This window comes from Garra rufa, chromosome 10 (assembly GCF_049309525.1).
Source record: "Garra rufa chromosome 10, GarRuf1.0, whole genome shotgun sequence".
Taxonomy (NCBI): domain Eukaryota; kingdom Metazoa; phylum Chordata; class Actinopteri; order Cypriniformes; family Cyprinidae; genus Garra; species Garra rufa.
Window position 1 is genome coordinate 1666783 of NC_133370.1, and position 19160 is coordinate 1685942.

The 19160-nt window shown below is 34.9% G+C and overlaps 2 protein-coding genes across 2 annotated transcripts; both read right to left on the minus strand.

Moving 5' to 3' along the window:
- On the minus strand, positions 1 to 3251 carry LOC141343742 (uncharacterized). The gene is made up of 2 exons (XM_073848378.1): positions 2770 to 3251; positions 1 to 765 (listed from the first exon to the last, which is right to left on the minus strand). The coding sequence occupies exons 1-2, from the start codon at positions 2972 to 2974 to the stop codon at positions 41 to 43; spliced, it is 930 nt and encodes a 309-aa protein (XP_073704479.1). The 5' UTR covers positions 2975 to 3251; the 3' UTR covers positions 1 to 40.
- Positions 3252 to 8678: 5427 nt separating this feature from the next.
- On the minus strand, positions 8679 to 13181 carry LOC141343745 (uncharacterized). The gene is made up of 4 exons (XM_073848381.1): positions 12968 to 13181; positions 12531 to 12631; positions 11006 to 11087; positions 8679 to 9513 (listed from the first exon to the last, which is right to left on the minus strand). Exons 1-4 carry the CDS (start codon positions 13179 to 13181, stop codon positions 8756 to 8758), a joined length of 1155 nt encoding a protein of 384 aa, XP_073704482.1. The 3' UTR covers positions 8679 to 8755.
- Between the last annotated feature and the right edge of the window lie 5979 nt (positions 13182 to 19160).

Sequence of the window (19160 nt, forward strand, 5' to 3'; positions counted from 1 at the left end):
CTCTTCCAAGCAGTTGTGTAAACTCGGTGCATCCTAGTGTTCACGTGTGCGTGCGTGTCTTGCGGTGTATCTTCTGGTGCGTGCGCAGGTTGCTCTGCTGCGAGAAGTTCTTGCCGCAGGTTGCGCAGCGGAAGGGTTTCTCTCCGGTGTGAATGCGCTGGTGCATCTGCAGGTGACTGAAGCGGTCGAAACTCTTCCCGCAGAACGAGCAGATGAACCACTTCTCATGCACAGATTCTCTCCGGTGTGCCGCCGCTGCTTCCGTCCCTGCGAATGCGCGTCTGTCTGCGCAACCGCGGTTCGGATTCTCATCTGGAGATGTTCGGATGAAGTCTGGTTCTGTTCTGTTTGTCCATGAGTTGTGGTTCACAGACTCAAAGCTGAGGCTGTTTAAAGTTTGTCTAGCTGGGACGGACGGGCCGCTTTCTGCAGATGCGAATGCGCATGCGTCTGCGTTTGCAGGCGTCTGCGAGCAGCGCAGATCTGCTGTTGGCTGCGCATTAATGACAGCGTTTTCCTGCAAGTCCAGATCTGTGATTTCGGATGGGAAGCTCTGCTTCATCTCTAACTCCAGGAGTCCACTGAGGTCTTCCTCGCTGTGAGGAGCGTCCAGGTCTTCGGCGAGCTGCTCATCCTCTCTGTCTGCGCAGATGATCTGTGTGTGAGCTTCTTTACTGGAATGATGCTCTGGATCTGTGTTTGTCTGGTTGGTGTGTAGATTTTTATTATGATGAAGATTGAAAGTAGGTTTATGAACGAGACGCCCTGCAGAAAAAGCAGAAAACACACTGAAAAAAAATGAAACCACCTTATTGTGTTACTGCAATTTTTATTTATTTTTTATCCTAGAATATTCCCAGAATGTTTTTTTTTTTTATTATTATATTTTTATCAGAACAAGGTACATTGAAAGCATTCAGTATTAGACATACTCTCCAAGGCATTCATTTTTCGTTTTTTACCCACAAAATAAATTCCAACAGAGAACTGAACAAAACAAAACAAAAAGGAAAAAAAATTAATAAATAAATGAAATAATAAACAAAAAATAAAAAATAAAAAAAAATTATATATATATATATATATATATATATATATATTACACACCAAAAAGAAAATCAGATACAGAACTGTTTTGGGGATGAGGATGGGGACTCAAAGTTGGAGGAGTACATTCTTCTCAATATAAATAATTATTAAAGAATCCCATGTTTTGTAGAATGTTCTAGTTGATCCTTTGAGAAAATATTTTATTTTTTCGGTTTTTAGAAATGACATTATATCACTAAGCCATAGTGACAGTTTAGGTGCCATTGGTGATTTCCATTCTAAAAGAATTCTTCTTCTAGCTATTAGTGTTGCAAATGCCAGGGCATTTTCTTTTTCTTTAGTAATGTGAATGTCGTCACTTGTGACACCAAACAAACCAGAATGTTATTTTTAATTGGTTGGTTTTTGGTCAGCCATGAAAGCTTTCTTAATGTTCCCTGAATGTTAGTTTTTGGTTTGTTAAACGTTCCCAGAACTGTAGTTTTTGGTTCCCAGAAAGTTAGCTTTTGGTTTTTAGAACGTTATTGTAACATTCGCATAACGTTAATATGACGTTCTCAGAAGGTTGGCTTTTTGGTTTGTAGAATGTTCCCAGAACTTTAATCTAACATTCCTAGAACGTTAGTTTTTGGTTTGTAAAATGTTCACAGAACGTTAATCTAACATTCCCAGAGCGTTTGTTTTTGGTTCTCAGAAAGTTCGTTTTTTAAAACATTATTTTAACATCCCCTTAACGATATAACGTTCCCAGAGTGTTTTTGGTTTGTAGAACATTCCCAGAATGTTAATTTAACGTTCTCAGAATGTTAGTTTTTGGTTCCCAGAACAGTAGATTTTAGTTCCTAGAAAGTTAGTTTTTGTTTTTTAGAACGTTATTTCAGTGTTATAATGGCCCCAGAATGTTAGTTTTTGATTCGTAGAATGCTCCCAGAACGTTAATCTAACATTCCCAGAACGCTCATATTTTGGTTCCCAGAAAGTTAGTTTTTGGTTTTTAAACGTTATTTTAACATTCCCCTAACATTAGAACATTCCCAGAACATTTCTGGTTTGTAGAATGTTCCCAGAATGTTAATCTAACATTCTGAGAACATTAGTTTTTGGTTCCCATAAAGTTTTTAAAATGTTATTCTAAAATTCTCCTAACATTAATATGTTGTTTCCAGATCATTAGATTTTAGTTCCCAGAACGTTAGTTTTTGGTTCCCAGAACGTTAGTCTAACATTAATTAACATAACGTTCCCAGAAAGTTAGTTCCTCGCATACAAAATGAAAGTTTGTGTTTCCATAAGGTGCATGTGCTGTGTATATTTATTTGTATATATAAATATACACACATGTGTATATATAAAATAAATAAATGTAAAAATGAATAATCTTAAATGTATAGATGTAGGTTTGTGTATTGATATATACATGGCACATGCGCATATATTATGTAAACAAACTTTTATTTTGGATGCGAATAATCGCGATTAATTTATTGGACCGCACTGTTTTTTTATTTATTACAATTAAGCTTTTGACAAAAAATAAAATAATGTAAAATATGAAATCAGAGGCAAGTCATTCAGCAGCAGTAGAAAACCAAAAATACCTCAATGTAACTGGTTCATGAGTGCTGCTGGTTTAACTGGTTTAGTTGGTTTTTGCATGGGCTACTAACAGTAGGCTATTGATCAGTTCAGCCATTATGAGTGAGATGATGTGAACTGTACCCCTGCTGTTGGCTGCGGTGACCCGCTGTAAGAGTTCCTCCAGCGCCGAGACTCTGCTCTTCATCGCGCCGATCTCCGCGTCTCTCTGTCGGATCTGGAGGCGCATGAGCATCAGTCCGTCCTCGTGGAGCTGCAGGATCTCCGACACCGCGGACTCCAGCACAGACTTCAGTCTGCTCTCAAACACGGCACTGCTGCTCGACATCTTCCCTTCTGAAAGCCTTCAGATCATCGCTCATTCACAGTCTGGATCAATATACTCCTGTAATGTCAGAAACTGCGGACAAGAACACTTCCGCCTCCAGCAGCAGCAGCAGCGACCGTAAATACAGGAGAAGAAGAGCGCCGCCAGCAAACAGTTCGGCTACTATTTAGTGGTCCTCAAAATCTAAAAACAAAACAATCAAACCTTAAAATCGTTAACTATTTATTGAAAAACGATAGACAGATTTGTAATTATTTTTATAAATATATTTATTACATATTTCTTTATTATTTAGTTATTATAAGTTAATATGAATAAATTAAACTAATTATTTTTGTAAAAATGAAATATATGTAATTTATTTATTGTAATATATGATGGTAAAGGTCAAAAACATGTTCAAGAAATGCCCATAAAAATGGAAATTTGAAAATAAAAATTATTTGAGTTTTATTTTGTTTTAATGTTTAATCGCTATGTAATTATAGGCTAGATGTAAAAAAAAAAATATATATATAGGCTAATGTTTGTGATACTTTCTTTCTTTTTTTCTTAGTTTTGTTTTTTATAACTGATTTGATGTTTTTAAGGGTTTGTGTTTAATAAAAGAAAATCCAGAAAAAGTCCCGAACATGCACCGAAGTCTCATTCAATTTGCAAAATGATTCATGAATCCGCAATCTAAATCAAACTATTTGCAATATGTGATTTGAAATCCGAGACTGAATCAAATGGTTCACGAACATGCATTGAAGTTCCGACCTGAACCAAAAGATTTGTGAACTCCAAACTCCCGACCTGAAATCCGAAACAGAATAATTTACAATATTCGCTCCAAGTCCCGATCTAAATATCGGGAACCAATATTTCAGAACAGGACTCGAAACGTGGATCACGAATCAATTAATGTATGAAATGATTCACGAACCCGCAATCTAAACCAAATGATTTGCAAACCCCGAAGTCCCGATCTGAATCAAATGATTTGTGATATGCGATTTGAAATCTGGAACTGAATCAAATGATTCGTGAACATGCACCGAAGTTCTGACCTGAACCAAAAGATTTGTGAACTCCGAAGTCCAGATCTAAATTTACACGATTTGAAATTCGAAACTGAATCAAATACTTTACAATGCGCTCCGAAGTCCCGATCTAAATAGTGATTTGCAAACGATAATTTCAGAACGGGACTCGAAGATGTGGGTCGCAAATCATTCAATTCATGAAATGAATCACAACCAGAAATCTAAATCAAATGATTCGCGATACCCGTTCATGATTTGAAATCCGTAACGGAATCAAATGATTTGCGAACATGCAATGAAGTCAGGATCTGATGCAAAAGATTTGCGAACAGCTCCAAAGTCCGGATCTAAATCAAATGATTCGCAGATTGCGAATCATTAAGTTTGCGAAATGATTCACGAATCTAAATCAAATGATTCACAAACCCGCTCCGAGTCCCGATCTGAATCAAATGATTTGTGATATGCGATTTGAAATCTGGAACTGAATCAAATGATTTGTGAACATGCAATGAAGTTAGGATCTGATGCAAAAGAAATTTTAAAAATCGACGTAGAAAACCACCAGTCAAATTTCAGCTGTCATTGTTACATTGAGAACAAATGAATGAATGAATTTATTATTAAATACTTATTACTTAATACTTATTGTCATTCAATAATTCAAGCACTTTTCAAATATCTCTATAGGAATGTAGCTTTTTTTCAAGGGTTTTCCATGCCTTAAATTTCAAAAAGTCAAATTCAAGCACTTTAAGCACCTTATGCGAACCCTGTCTAACAGTCCGGAGAAGAACAAACCATAACAGTTAAACCACTTCTTGGCATTAGTTTTATTCACTCATGCAGATAAAATCATAAATTAACAAACTGCACAAAACTGTGATACGATCTAAAAACAAAATATGAAAATACAATTTGAAAGTGTAAAAAGTACATCTAAAAATTGCAACATGTGAACATAACAAAAAAGTTCCAAATGTAATCCTCTCTGTGTTTTGCAGTAGCTGCGTTTCCATTACAGATTTGCGCAATATTTTATAAATGTCATTAAAAACATCATTGTGAAATGACAGCATTTCCATTAACCCATGTTATGCGACTGAAATGTGTTTTTCCTCTAGCGATAAGGATTTTTGATGGATTTTGGCTATATTTAACGGAATGTAAAATGTCCATATAATGGACTTCTATGGTGCCCCCGAGTTTGAACTTCCAAAATACAGCTTCAAAGGGCTCTAAACAATCACAGCCGAGGAAAGAAGGGTCTTATCTAGCAAAATGATGGGTTATTTTCTAAAAAAAAAATACAACTGATTTACTTAAGTTCAAATGCTTGTCTTGTCTAGCTCGGCAAGACGAGCGTTTGAGATAAAAAGTATGTAAGTTGTAAATGTTTTTAGAAAATAACCAATAGTTTCACTAGATAAGACCGTTCTTCCTCAGCTGGGATCATTTAGAGCCATTTGAAGCTGCATTTAAACTGTATTTTGGAAGCTCAAACTCAGGGCACCATAGAAGTCCATTATATGGAGAGAAATCAGTTTTGCCAAAACTCAACTCATTTTATTGCATGGTCCCTTTAAACAAAGCCCCGCCCCTCTCTGCTGTCAGGCATGTGATTGGCTAAGGACAAAAAAAGCAGGAAAATATACTAAGATACCCCCCTAGCTAGCAAATACAAGTAAGTTAATGTTAATGCAGCTTAAACAACCTGCCATAGTAGAAAATCACTCAAAATCGATCATCTAATCCAGGGGTCTTCAACTAAAACGGCTCAAGGTCCAGTAATGAACCCTACGCAGCAGCAGAGGTCCAGACAATTATATATAAAAAACTATTTATGTTTTTTTTTTTTTTTTTCACGAGACCAGGGTATCTGCAGCATATTTTATCTTAAATTCTACACATTTAAATACTTTTTTAAAGACCTGAACAAAATTTAATGAATAAATTATTAAAATGAATGTAAAAAGCATGATTTACAATTGAGATGCAGATTTCACAAATCGCAGATTTATAAATTCTTATATTAATTTAAACAATTATTGTCAATGAAGTATTATATTAATTAACATATATTTTATTGCCTTAATTGTTTAAATTTGTATAACACATGATCTTGTCGATCCATCAGATAACATTTACAACTCTACGTGTTTGGTGCTTAAAACCATGGAGCAGCGCTCATATTTATTCAACGGATAACCTTATAAAGTTCCATCACAATTCTTGCCTTTTAGTCCCCACATTTAAGACCACCTGAAATAATTAAGTCTTTCTTAACCCCTAATAACACTAGTCATCAATAAATGAAGAGCTTTATTTCAAGAACTGACTTTCAAAAGCCTACACAAAATACGTTTCTTTTTATTTTGCAGAAGAGAAATATTAGGGGAGTAAATTAATATCAGCATATGAAGTATATTCGTCTATCATTGTCTCTTAGAGAATGTGCACATTAGATGCTGAAAGCGCTGTTTTTACTTTCACTTTAAAATATGCAGTTTTCACGTTGCTTGTGTGATATCCATTGGCTCACCGTCGTGGTTTAAAATATAAATATGTATAAAAATACAGTATAAAAAGATATATTTACAATATTTTGCGACGTAACCCCAAAATAATGCATTTTCCATCAACGTTTTTCACTCACTGAAAGCTACATCTGTCTGCCGATCTCTGCTCTCCTCACTGCACAGATTGCACCCAAACGCTGACCGTAGTGTGCTTGATATAAATTTATTTATTAGAAATAGCGTTTGGCATTTTTTTAAAAATTATTATTATGTCAAAAGCTTTCACGGTCCGCATGGACGCATCTTGCGGTCCGGAATCATACTTAGCCATCCGCCATTTGCGAACATAGGTCACATTTTCAGGGCGAAAAATCCGGAATTCCGGATTAATCCGGAAAAATCACATCCCTGCTGCTGTGGGATTATGAGCCGTAATGTTTACTTTAGCCGCATTTAGCCATGTTTAGCTGCGAAACTTGCCAATAAGCACATTATTAAGAAAGGCCGTTTGCAAAGATGCATAAAAACCCCTTCTACTCACTTCTGCTGTGGGTGAAGCTGCATCAGGAACGATTCACATAAACATAGATGCATATGTAGTTCGGGATCGGTGCTTTCCTTTTTAAAAAGTAAGCAATTGAGGTGTTCTGTTGTTGGATGTAATAAAAAACATAGCAGTAGCCATTTACACACGACATCTGAGCCTTTAAAGAGGCAGAGGATAACGTTACTTTTGTTTTTTAAAAAGGAAAGCACCGATCCCGATCTACATGAGTGTCTATGTTTGTGTGAATCGTTCCTGATGCAGCTTTACCCACAGCAGGAGTGAGTAGAAGGGGTTTTTATGCATCTTTGCAAACGGCCTTTCTTAATGTGCTTGTTGGTAAGTTTCGTCGATAAACACAGCTAAAAGTAAACATTACATCTCATAATCCCACAGCAGAGAGGGGCGGAGCAAGCAGAGCTCATTTGCATTTAAAGGGCCCATGCGATAAAATGAGCAGATATTTTGCAGAGCTGATTTTGACTGATTGTGTTTTTTTACACTACTATTGAGAATTTTTAACCAAAGCATATTATAGACTTTTCATTAAGACCCTAAAGAATCATATGAACTTGTGGAAAATGGGCATCTGATCAGAGGTGGGTAGTAACGAATTACATTTACTTCGTTACATTTACTTGAGTAAATTTTTGGGGTGACTAGTACTTTTAGAGTATATTTAAAGATAGGTACTTTTACTCTTACTCAAGTACATTTATAGTGAAAAACACTTTACTTTTACTCCGCTACATTTGATGGCGTTCCTCCGTTACTGTCCTCAGAAACGTGTCGTTGGAATTTTCATTTCATGTTTGATAAAACTGCCTTAATACTGCTGTGTGTACAGCTGTTACTATGGAAACCGTAATATTTCAGCGCTCCTATAGCGCCCCCTCGTGACAGAGAATGAATTTTTCGTTCCCAATAAATTTTTTCAGCTGTTTATGGTCATGATTGCAATTATCGACCCATGTTTGTATGCAGCAAATACAGAGTTGTAAATGTAAAAAGTTAAGGTGCCTTCTAAAAATCTAAACAAGTACAGTAATATTTATGTTTTAAATAAATATAATAAATTATATACTCAATTTATCCCTTTTAATGTTATACAGGATGAAATGTCATAGTGTAACATATTTTGTTTTCGTGTGAAACTGCATCTGAATTTTAAATCATGCCATTTTATGGCTTAATATTCTACTTTACATTGTCCAATCCCATTACTGTTTATTTTACTTTTGCAGATCTTAAAAATGGTCATGAATTGCTTTAAATCAATATTTAAAAATTCTGCAGATACACTAAATTAAATAAATATAATGAAATAAAATTACTTCCTTGATATTTGTTTATATTTGTGTATTAAAAACATTTTTGATTAGACTCCTATCTGATTTTACCTATCTGTCTTTTATTTGGGGGCTATTTCATATCAATCAGATCAGAAGTAACTAGCTACTTGAGTACTTTTTCCATCGGATACTTTTTTACTCTTACTAAAGTAACTATTAAGATTGTTACTTTTACTCATACTTGAGTAAACATTTCCATAAGTACTTGTACTTTTACTTGAGTTCAGATTTTGGGTACTCTACCCACCTCTGCATCAGCAATTTAAAGGGTAATGGAAGCACAGCTACTGAATTCAGCAGATGTGTTTGCAGCTGTGATGCTGACGGTCAGGCCTTCGTCAGCTGTGATGATCCCATGCTCCAGAGTGCGTCCTCTGGTGCGATTTGAGACTGGAGCGCTGCGTGAAGCGTTTCCCGCACTGGCCGCACTGGTACGGCTTCTCTCCGCTGTGCACCACGGCGTGCCGGATCAGATTGCAGTGTTTGGTGAAGCTGCGGCCGCACTGAGCGCAGGCGAAGGGCTTCTCTCCAGTGTGGCTGCGCAGATGCTCCTTCAGCTGACTGAACCGACTGAAGCTCTTCTCGCAGAACGAGCAGCTGAAACGCTTCTCCGCGTTCGCACTCGAGCGCCAGCGAGTCCGGAGCCGGCGGACGCTCGCGGGCGGCCCGTGACTGAACGCCGGAACCGTGTCGACTACCGCACTCATCGTCTGATCATTTGCATTGATCTGTTCTGGCTCGTACAGCTCCATTTGTGTCTCTACAGGATGTAAATTGCCGCTGAAGATGGTGTTTTGTGACACTGGAAACGTCCGTTCTGTGTTTTCCACCTGGATGTCAGCGCTTGTTTCGGGGACCGCCGTCCACATCTGCGCAAACCTCAGGTGAACTCTCGCTTCCTCCTCATCTTTCTCAGCTTTAACCTGAAGTCCCAAACCGCTCAGATGCTCTTCATCACATTTCTCTTGCTCTGAAAGCATCTGTGCATGAGTGAAATGTGTGTTTTGGATCTCTGAAGCTTCTAACAGTGGTTTTTGGTTCTCCTGAGTTTGGATCTGGTGGATGTCATGCTGCTCGTGATCGAAGGGATGATTCCCTGTGTGTAAAAGCAGAAAGCGTACACTTTAGCAGATTTTTATAAACAGTCACCAGTGGACTAAATGCAATTACTTGCACTTAAAGGAGTAGCTCACTTTCAACAAGAATTGACAGATAATGTACTCACCCCCTTGTCATCCAAGATTCTTTCTTTTTTCAGTCGTGAAGAAATGGTGTTTTTTGAGGAAAACATTTCAGCATTTCTCTCCATTTAATGGACTTCTATGGGGCCTTCCGAAATGCAGACTAAATGCAGCTTTAAAGGACTCTAAATGATCCCAGCCGAGGAAGAAGGGCCTTATCTAGCGAAACGATCGGTTATTTTCTAAAAACACTTACAACTTATATACTTTTTAATCTCAAACGCTCGTCTTCCCTAGCTAGACAAGTTGAGCATTTGAGGTTAAAAAGTATATAAATTGTAATTTTTTTTTTTTTTTTTTTTTTTAGAAATAACTCATCGTTTTGCTAGATAAGACCTTTTTTCTCACCTGTGATCATTTATAGACATTTAAAGCTGCATTTTGGAAGTTCAAACTCAGAGACACCATAGAAGTCCATTACATGGAGAGAAATCCTGAAATGTTTTCCTCATAAAACAGTTTCCTCACAACTGAAGAAAGAAAGATATGAGCATCTTGGATGACAAGGGGGTGAGTACATTATCTGTAAAATTTTGTTCTGCAAGTGAACTACTTCTTTAAGGGCAGACACTGCAGGCAAAACACTGTTTTTTCATGCACCTGTCAAGTTTGAGATTTTGGGCTTTTTGGTTTTTCATAAAGTGTTTTTTCAGACTAGTGGAAAGAAAGCACCCTAAAGACACTGTTAAGTGTTTCTTTTATAGCACTTTATCTATTTGTGTCAGATATTATTACAATCTATATTTTTTTAAAGGCTGTTTTCTCAAAATGAGTTTTTTCTCCTACACTGAGCCATAAATCTCCACTTCAGTAGCACTTAAACACACCAAACTTGACATTTTTATTCCTGTCTATATTCTGAAGGTTTTTACAGAGGGATTTGTTCATATATAATTTGCTTGATTTTATACAACCTTTTATTTCTCTACATTTTTTCAGAATTATGGTGTGACGAAATGAGATGCCTAAAATCCCCTCTGTAAAAACATTTGACTCTAATGTGTCAAAGAATTCAACAATCATTTTCAAACTGACTTCATCCAGTGTTTAGATTTTTGTACTTGAAATGTATGCAAATGAGTGCATATTTCATTAAATAATGGCTCATTTGCAAATTTAAACCTAACATTTAAAAAAAACTTGTAATACAAAAAATGTTTGCAACTATCAATGGAATCAATCATTTAACTGGGTAAGTAAGGTGATGACTATTAGTTGATTTTTTTGCTCTGTTCACCTGCAGTGTCTCGCCTTAAAGAGTGTTTGAGCGTCAGTGTATCTCTGTGTTTGTTCTGTCGGACTGGACTTCTCTTAAGATTTGGTTTCTAGTGTAAAATGTGATCGTACCTCCTGGACCGCTGGATTCCTGTTCCTGTCGCTCTTGTTTGATCGCTGGAGTGCTGATTTCCTCCTCTAGTGAACAGACGGACTACAACGACAGTCAGTGTTTCAATTCATTCAGATTAATCAAACAAATCAAATATCTTTAGCTAAAGAAAAACATATTACTATTATAATATATATATATATATATATATATATATATATATATATATATATATATACATACATACATACAGTGTATATATATATATTTTTTTAAATTCTCAATTTCAATATTAAAAGCTAAAAATGTATATAAAAAAACCTACACAAGCATATTAAAAAATAAATGCATTAATCTAATAAAAATTACAAAAATACACAAAATTACTAAAGCTTAAAAAAAAATTAGTACACAAATAAAAACAAATTTGAATAAAAATAAAATAAATATTTTGGTATCTTTTACTTCCATGACATTCCCAGTCATTTATGATAACAGCATAAAGATTTCTAGAAATCATACTAGAAATTATTATTTTTACATACAAACTTAAAAAAAATTCAAATAAGTAATATATACACTACCAGTCAAATATTTTTGAAAAGTAGGATTATTAATATTTTGTAATAAGTCTCTTCACAGAGCCTACACTTATCTGATCCAAAGTACAGCAAAAACAGTTAAATTCTGAAATATTTGCTATTTCAAATACCTGTTTTCTATTTGAATATATTTTAAAATGTAATTTATTCCTGTGATTTCAAAGCTGCATTTTCAGCATCATTACTCCACTCTTCAGTGTCCCTTGATCCTTCAGAAATCATTCTAATATGCTGATTTGCTTCTCAAGAAAACAAAACAAAAAACATGTATTATTATTATTATGTTGAAAACAGCTGAGTAGAATTTTTTCAGGTTTCTTTGATGAATAGAAAGTTCAAAAGAAAGCATTTATCTAAATAGAAATCTTTTGTAATATTATAAATGTTTGCATCATAACCTATGATTAATTTAAAGCATCCTTGCTAAATAAAAGTATTATTTTCTATAATTTCTTTCCCGAAACAAAAAATTTAATGATACTGACTCGAAGCTTTTAAAAGGAATAGCGTCACAATGGTAAAGGTACAAAAGCTTTTTATTTCAAAAATGCTGATCTTTGGATCTTTCTGTTCATCAAAGAATCCTGAAAAAATGTACTCAACTGTTTTAAATGTTGATAACAACAATAATAAATGTTGATTCTTGATTTCTGAAGGATCATGTGACACTGAAGCCTGAAGTAATGATGCAGAAAATTCAGCTTTGATCACAAAAATAAATTACATTTTAAAATATATTCAACTACAAAGCAGTTTTTTTAAATAGTAAAAATATTTCAGAATTTTACTGATTTTTGCTGTGCTTCATATCAAATAAATGCAGCCTTGGTGAGCAGAAGCAAAATCTCACTGTTCAAAAGCTTTTGACTGATAGTGTATGTTTATATATTTATGGGGTAATGGACTATTTTGAGGAAGCTCAGTGTGAGTTTGTGTTCATCACCTGTTGGATGTTGTGGGTCTGATCTCTGACCGCAGCTGTGTCTGCATCTCTCTGCGTCTTGAACGGTGTAGGAAAGCGCTCTGATGTTCCACACATCCACACTAAAACACAACAAACATATGCACTATTACACATCTGCTAACATATTCATTCAATTCATGTCTTTTAGTAGATGCAGATCTGTCAGTTTGCATTTGAATCCATTGGAAATGTTTAAAAATGATTACAAACTCCAGCAGAAATCCTGCTGTTTTCATTTTTATGTAAAATTATTTACATAACATTATTTTTTATTCAATTCTTACTATAGATTATGTCCTAGTCATTGTCTTATGGTGCCATAACAGAAGTAGGATGCTATTCTTTGCAGTACGTTTGGAAATACCATGGTATTACTATAGTACTTGTGTGTTAGCGCACTGATGGTGACCTCTGACCTCTCCTCCTGCCCCGTCCTCTGACCCTCCTCAGCTCGCTGTCCATAATCACGCATTTCCTCTTGAGAGCATCGATGTCCTTCCGGCTGCGGCTCAGTTCCAGTCGGATGACCGCGCAGCTCTCCTCCACTCGCCGGTTGATTTCCGCTACCGCCGCTTTGGCCACAATGTCCATGATGGACACGAGCTGCGCCTGGAACGAGCAGTACGACATGATCCCTGATCTAAATCACTGGCTTTATAAATTGAAAAATGTCTAATTCCGAATATATTTCGAAAATACACACTAATGAACTAGATCGACGCGTCCAGCGGTGTAAAAATCAACATATTTCCTCAGAGAAACCGAATAAATGGGAAGATAGAATGACAGCGAGAATGACAGGACGATGACAGAATGGGCGGGGTTTAGCGGCCAGGAAATAATTATGCGTTTTAATTACTCTTTTTTATTTTATTCTAGTTGCGTATATCACAACGGATAGCCGTTTAAAATACACATATTTGATTTTAAAATCCGAATAAATTGATTGAATGACAGCGAAAATGAAATGACGATGACAGAATGGGCGGGGTTTAGCGGCCAGGAATTAATTATGCTTTTTAATGACTCTTTTTTTTTTTATTCCAATTGCGTATATCACAACGGATAGCTGTTTAAAATCATCATATTTGATTAAAAATCCGAATAAATTGATTGTATGACAGTGAAAATGAAAAGACGATGACTGAATGGGCGGGGTTTAGCGGCCGGGAAATAATTATGCTTTTTAATTACTCTTTTTTTTTTTTAAACTGTGTATATCACCGCGGGTACCTGATTAAAATTTAGAAATTTCCTCAAGAAATCCGAATAAACTGATAGAATAAACGGGAAAATAAAATGACAATGGCTGCATTGGCAGGGTTTAGCGGCCAAGAAAAAAAACAACAACAAAAAAACATATATATATAAAATTACCCATTTGTTTATTTTAACTTCGTATTCTTTAAGCTGTTTTAAATCCACGTATTTAATCAAATAAATCGAATAAACTAAAAGAATGCTGCGAAAATTACATGACAATGATATAATGGGCGGGGTTAAGCGGGTTTATATATCATTTTAATTCTTACATATTTTTTTATTTTTATTTACATATTTTTAATTCAATGTATATTCATTTGTAAGCTGTCTGTGGTGTTTTATATATGTTTAAATATCATGCAGAGCGCCCCGGAAGCGTCAGTAGCGTGGTCACGTGATACAAGTCTTCATTAACCATTCAGTCGCTTGTGGTAGAAAACTAGCTAATAAAGATTGCTGTGTTTGATTTTAATTGGTACATCTAATTCCAGTCTTTAACTTCAACATATATAACATTTATTTATACGTTGTAGTGTACAAATATCTTCATTAAAACAAAAAAACGTCCTCAGATTTGAATGCGTCTCAATGGAGGATCGGGGTTTTGGGCCGCACAGCGCCTCCTGTTGGAAGGAAAACACCAGAAAAAAAGTCGCTTCCGGACACGATACCGTAAATATACTAGATTGAGAAAAGGCCAATCAGCCAAGAGGTCTCTCAATGCCACAACACTTTTATTGAGCATAGATGTGCTCATGTGAGGTACGTTTTTATCAATGTACAGTTATTTCATGTTCAAAGAAGAGTACATGAGAGCTGTGACCTTACACAAATACATTTTTGCAATAACACGCAAACTTATCTTTTCAGACTATCATGGCACTGTCACCTTTTGTGAAACAATGGGTTATTATTTCAACATACCATGTTTTTGGATGTATACAGCATTGTATTACCTTTGAATGCTTCGAAATACCATGGTTTATTGATATGGTAGTCATTCAGTACCATGGTATATTTGAAAGTAGGGCCTACTATTGTTTTTTGGACATGGTACCATAGAAATACTGTTTTTTGTTTTGTTTTACAACAGGATACAATGAAAATGTCATGTTTTCTTGGACATTTACCATACTATTCTCTGAACTATAGTATACCATAGTATATGGATATGGTAATCATTCAGTACCATGGCATATATGTTAAAAGTACTATTGGTTTTTTTTTTTTTTTTTTTTTTTTTGGACATGGTACAATAGAAACTCTCATTTTTGTTTTGTTTTATCACGTAATGCATTGGGTCAATGCTGTTCTTTAAAGTATCCTGGGATACCATGAAAATACCATAGTAAGTGAATTTTCATTCAAAATCACCATGTTCTGCTCTATCTTATGCATTAATATTTTTATGGCTTTTATGACAAATCTAATATGATAAATGTAATAATAATCAGTAAATATCAAAGTTTTTTCGGACATAGTATGATAAAAACACGTTTTTGTTTGTTTACTTATTTTTTTTTGTTATCACGACACAATGGAAGTGGCATGTTTTCTTGAACATTTACCATGTTAGAACAATGCTGTGTTTTTGAAGTACCCTGGAGTACCATGAAAATACCACGGTAAGTGTTCATGCTGTAGTTTATGTTTTAATATGTCTACTAAGAGTATGATTGGCCTTTATGACAAACTGCATGTGATTTTCCTCATTTGCAAGATGTTTTAGAAAATAGCATCTGCTAAATGCATGTATGTAAAAGTAATTATAGTAAATATCAAAGTACTTCTGTTTTTTGGACATAGTATGATAGAAACACATGTGTTTTTTTCTTTGTTTTTTCAGCAAGATACAAAGGAAATGGTATGATTTCTTGAACATTTACCATGCTATTCTCCAAACTACCATGGAATACCATGAAAATACCATAGTATATGGATATGGTATTCAATTCAGTACCATGGTATATATATATATTTTTTTTTTTGTACATGGTACCATAGAAACACTCATTTTTGTTTTGTTTTACCACATGATACATTGAAAATGCCAATGCTGTTCTTTTGAAGTACCCTGGAATACCGTTAAAATACCATGGTAAGTGAATTTGGTAATCATTCAAAACCACCATATTTTGCTCTTTGCTTTTTTATGGCTTTTATGACAAATCTAATTTGATAAATGCATAAATGTAAAAGTAATCATAGTAAATATCAAAGTACTCTTGTTCTTTTTGCGACATGATCTGATAAAAAAAGTTGTTGTTTTTCTTTGTTTTTCGGCAAGATACAATGGAAGTGGCATGTTTTCTTGAACAATTACCATGTTAGGACAATGCTGTTCTTTGAAGTACCCTGGAGTACCATGAAAATACCATGGTAAGTGTTCATACTGTAGCTTATGTTTTAATATGTCTACTAAGAGTATGATTGGCATTTATAACAATCTGCATGTGATTTTCCTCATTTGCAAAATGCTTTAGAAAATAGCAAATACTAAATGCATATATGCAAAATTAATAATAGTAAATACCAAAGTACTCCTGTTTTTTGGACAGATACAATGGAAATGCCATGTTTTCTTGAACATTTTTCATGTTAGGACAATGCAGTTCTTTGAAGTACCATGAAAATACCATGGTAAGTGTTCAAGCTGTAGCTTATGTTTTAATATGTCTACTAAGAATATGATTGGCCTTTATAACATTCTGCATGTGATTTTCCTCATTTGCAAAAAATGCATCTGCTAAATGCACATATAATCATAGTATATCTCAATTCTATCCTGATGTCCATCTGTCTGTCGCATATTGGCCTGATGTTTCTAATATGAAGCAGTAACCCAGATGGATGAAGTCAGACAGCAGGCAGAGGTCGAGATAAAGGCGTATATTAGAAATGGAGAATCAAGACAGAAACTAAGAGACTCAGGAAGTCACTGAGGGAAGTTTAGTGGTTTCTTGCGTCACAGGCACTTTACACTGAAGCTTGTGCCGGTGCAGAGAGAAAGGTAAGGACTGGAGGCTTTTCTCTATTCTTCTGTGTGTTTCTCGTCTCAATTCTTCATTCAGGTTTGGTTTTTAAGATGCCACATGGCACGCTCGAAGGATGTTATCGGCTCATAAAGCGAAAAAGGCCTGGGTTTATTTGATGATGTGAGCGTAAAGCACTCGTGGCCTTCAGATCTGATCAGTCATTTCCGCAAGAGCACCAGAGAGGAACAAACTCGCTGAAAAACACTGACGAACGTGATGCAAAGGTTCCTTTGGATGGAACACCTTCCAACGGTGTTTGAGATGTCAAGACCGTAACAGGATTCGAATCGATCTTCAAGGTTTCTTCTGGAATAATATGAAGAGCAAGTAAAGTGTGAGGGTGTGGCCTTCAAAGGGTGCAAAACTTACTAAGTAAGAAGAGGAAACGCTGGCACGCGACCCAGCCCAGCGCTGGCACTAAGGTCTGATGGAGATGTTGAAGCTCTGCAGGGCTTTATGAGACATTATATCATGCTTCAGTGAATGAAAGCTTAAATGCATTCGTCAGGTTGACATCTCGTTTGCTCTCCACTTAGATGTTGTCCTGTTTTTGCGTTTCCTTCTTGCGTTTCTGCTGTGCTTTTTGTGTTTCCTGTGGTTGTGAACCCAGAGCTTTATGCAGTTTCATAATTCAGGCGATTTTAAACTTTGAAGTTGTGTTCTACTATAGAGATTGGGTGCATGTTTTATGTTTTTAAATGGATTTCGGTGAATATTAGCAATAATCAGTCCTTAGTTTTAAAAGTTATCATGCTTTTTAGGAATACTGTAAATGCACAGGTTTCTGAGCTTGTGAATAGCATAATAAGCTACGTCTTTCCTCTTATTATAATTCAGTGAGGAAGTCTGAAATACTTCAAAAAGGAAAGTAGAAAAATAAAGTAATATTATTGCAATTCAAAACAACAGTTTTTATTTCAATATACTATAAAATGTAATTTATTTCTGTGATGCAATGCTGAATTTTCACCAGTCGTTACTCCAGTCTTAAGTGTCACATAATCCCTCAGAAATCATTCTAATATACTGATTTACTACTTTTATTATCAATGTTTGAAACAGTTGTGCTGCTTAATATTTTTTTGGAAGCTGTGATACTTTTTTCAGAATTCTTTGCTGACTAAACCCTTAAAAAGAACAGCATTTATTTAAATAAGAACATTTACTTTGAAGTTGTGTTCTACTATTGAGACTGGGTGCATGTTTTTAAATGTATTTCGATTAAAATGAGTAATAATCAGTCCTTAGTTTTAAAAGTTATCATGCTTTTTAGGAATACTTTGAATGCACAGGTTTCTGAGCTTGTGAAAAATGTAATTTTGAAGAGTAAATAGCATATGTCTTTCCTCTTATTATAATTCAGTGAGGAAGTCTGAAATACTTCAAAAAGGAAAGTAGAAAAATAAAGTAATATTATTGCAATTCAAAACAACAGTTTTTATTTCAATATACTTTAAAATGTAATTTATTTCTGTGATGCAATGCTGAATTTTCACCAGCCGTTACTCCAGTCTTAAGTGTCACATAATCCCTCAGAAATCATTCTAATATACTGATTTACTACTTTTATTATCAATGTTGGAAACAGTTGTGCTGCTTAATATTTTTTTGGAAGCTGTGATACTTTTTTCAGGATTCTTTGCTGACTAAACCCTTAAACAGAACAGCATTTATTTAAATAAGAACATTTACTTTGAAGTTGTGTTCTACTATTGAGATTGGGTGCATGTTTTTAAATGGATTTCGATGAATATTAGTAATAATCAGTCCTTAGTTTTAAAAGCTATCATGCTTTTTAGGAATATTTTGAATGCACAGGTTTCTGAGCTTGTGAAAAATGTAATTTTGAAGGGTAAATAGCATATGTCTTTCCTCTTATTATAATTCAGTGAGGAAGTCTGAAATACTTCGAAAAGCAAAGTAGAAAAATAAAGTAATATTATTGCAATTCAAAACAACAGTTTTTATTTCAATATACTATAAAATGTAATTTATTTCTGTGATGCAATGCTGAATTTTCACCAGCCGTTACTCCAGTCTTAAGTGTCACATAATCCCTCAGAAATCATTCTAATATACTGATTTATTACTTTTATTATCAATGTTGGAAACAGTTGTGCTGCTTAATATTTTTTTGGAAGCTGTGATACTTTTTTCAGCATTCTTTGCTGACTAAACCCTTAAAAAGAACAGCATTTATTCAAATAAGTACATGTACTTTGAAGTTGTGTTCTACTATTGAGATTGGGTGCATTTTTTTAAATGGATTTCGATGAATATTAGTAATAATCAGTCCTTAGTTTTAAAAGCT

Bases quoted from the DNA above. Each gene is read 5' to 3' on its own strand.
- LOC141343742 (XM_073848378.1), bottom strand. From the start codon at position 2,974: ATGTCGAGCAGCAGTGCCGTGTTTGAGAGCAGACTGAAGTCTGTGCTG. The intron at 766-2,769 runs GTACAGTTCACA...CTTTTTCTGCAG, and splicing joins CACCGCAGCCAACAGCAGGG to GGCGTCTCGTTCATAAACCT.
- LOC141343745 (XM_073848381.1), bottom strand. From the start codon at position 13,181: ATGTCGTACTGCTCGTTCCAGGCGCAGCTCGTGTCCATCATGGACATT. The intron at 11,088-12,530 runs GTGATGAACACA...CTGTCGTTGTAG, and splicing joins AGACCCACAACATCCAACAG to TCCGTCTGTTCACTAGAGGA. The intron at 9,514-11,005 runs GTACGATCACAT...TTTTACACACAG, and splicing joins GGAATCCAGCGGTCCAGGAG to GGAATCATCCCTTCGATCAC.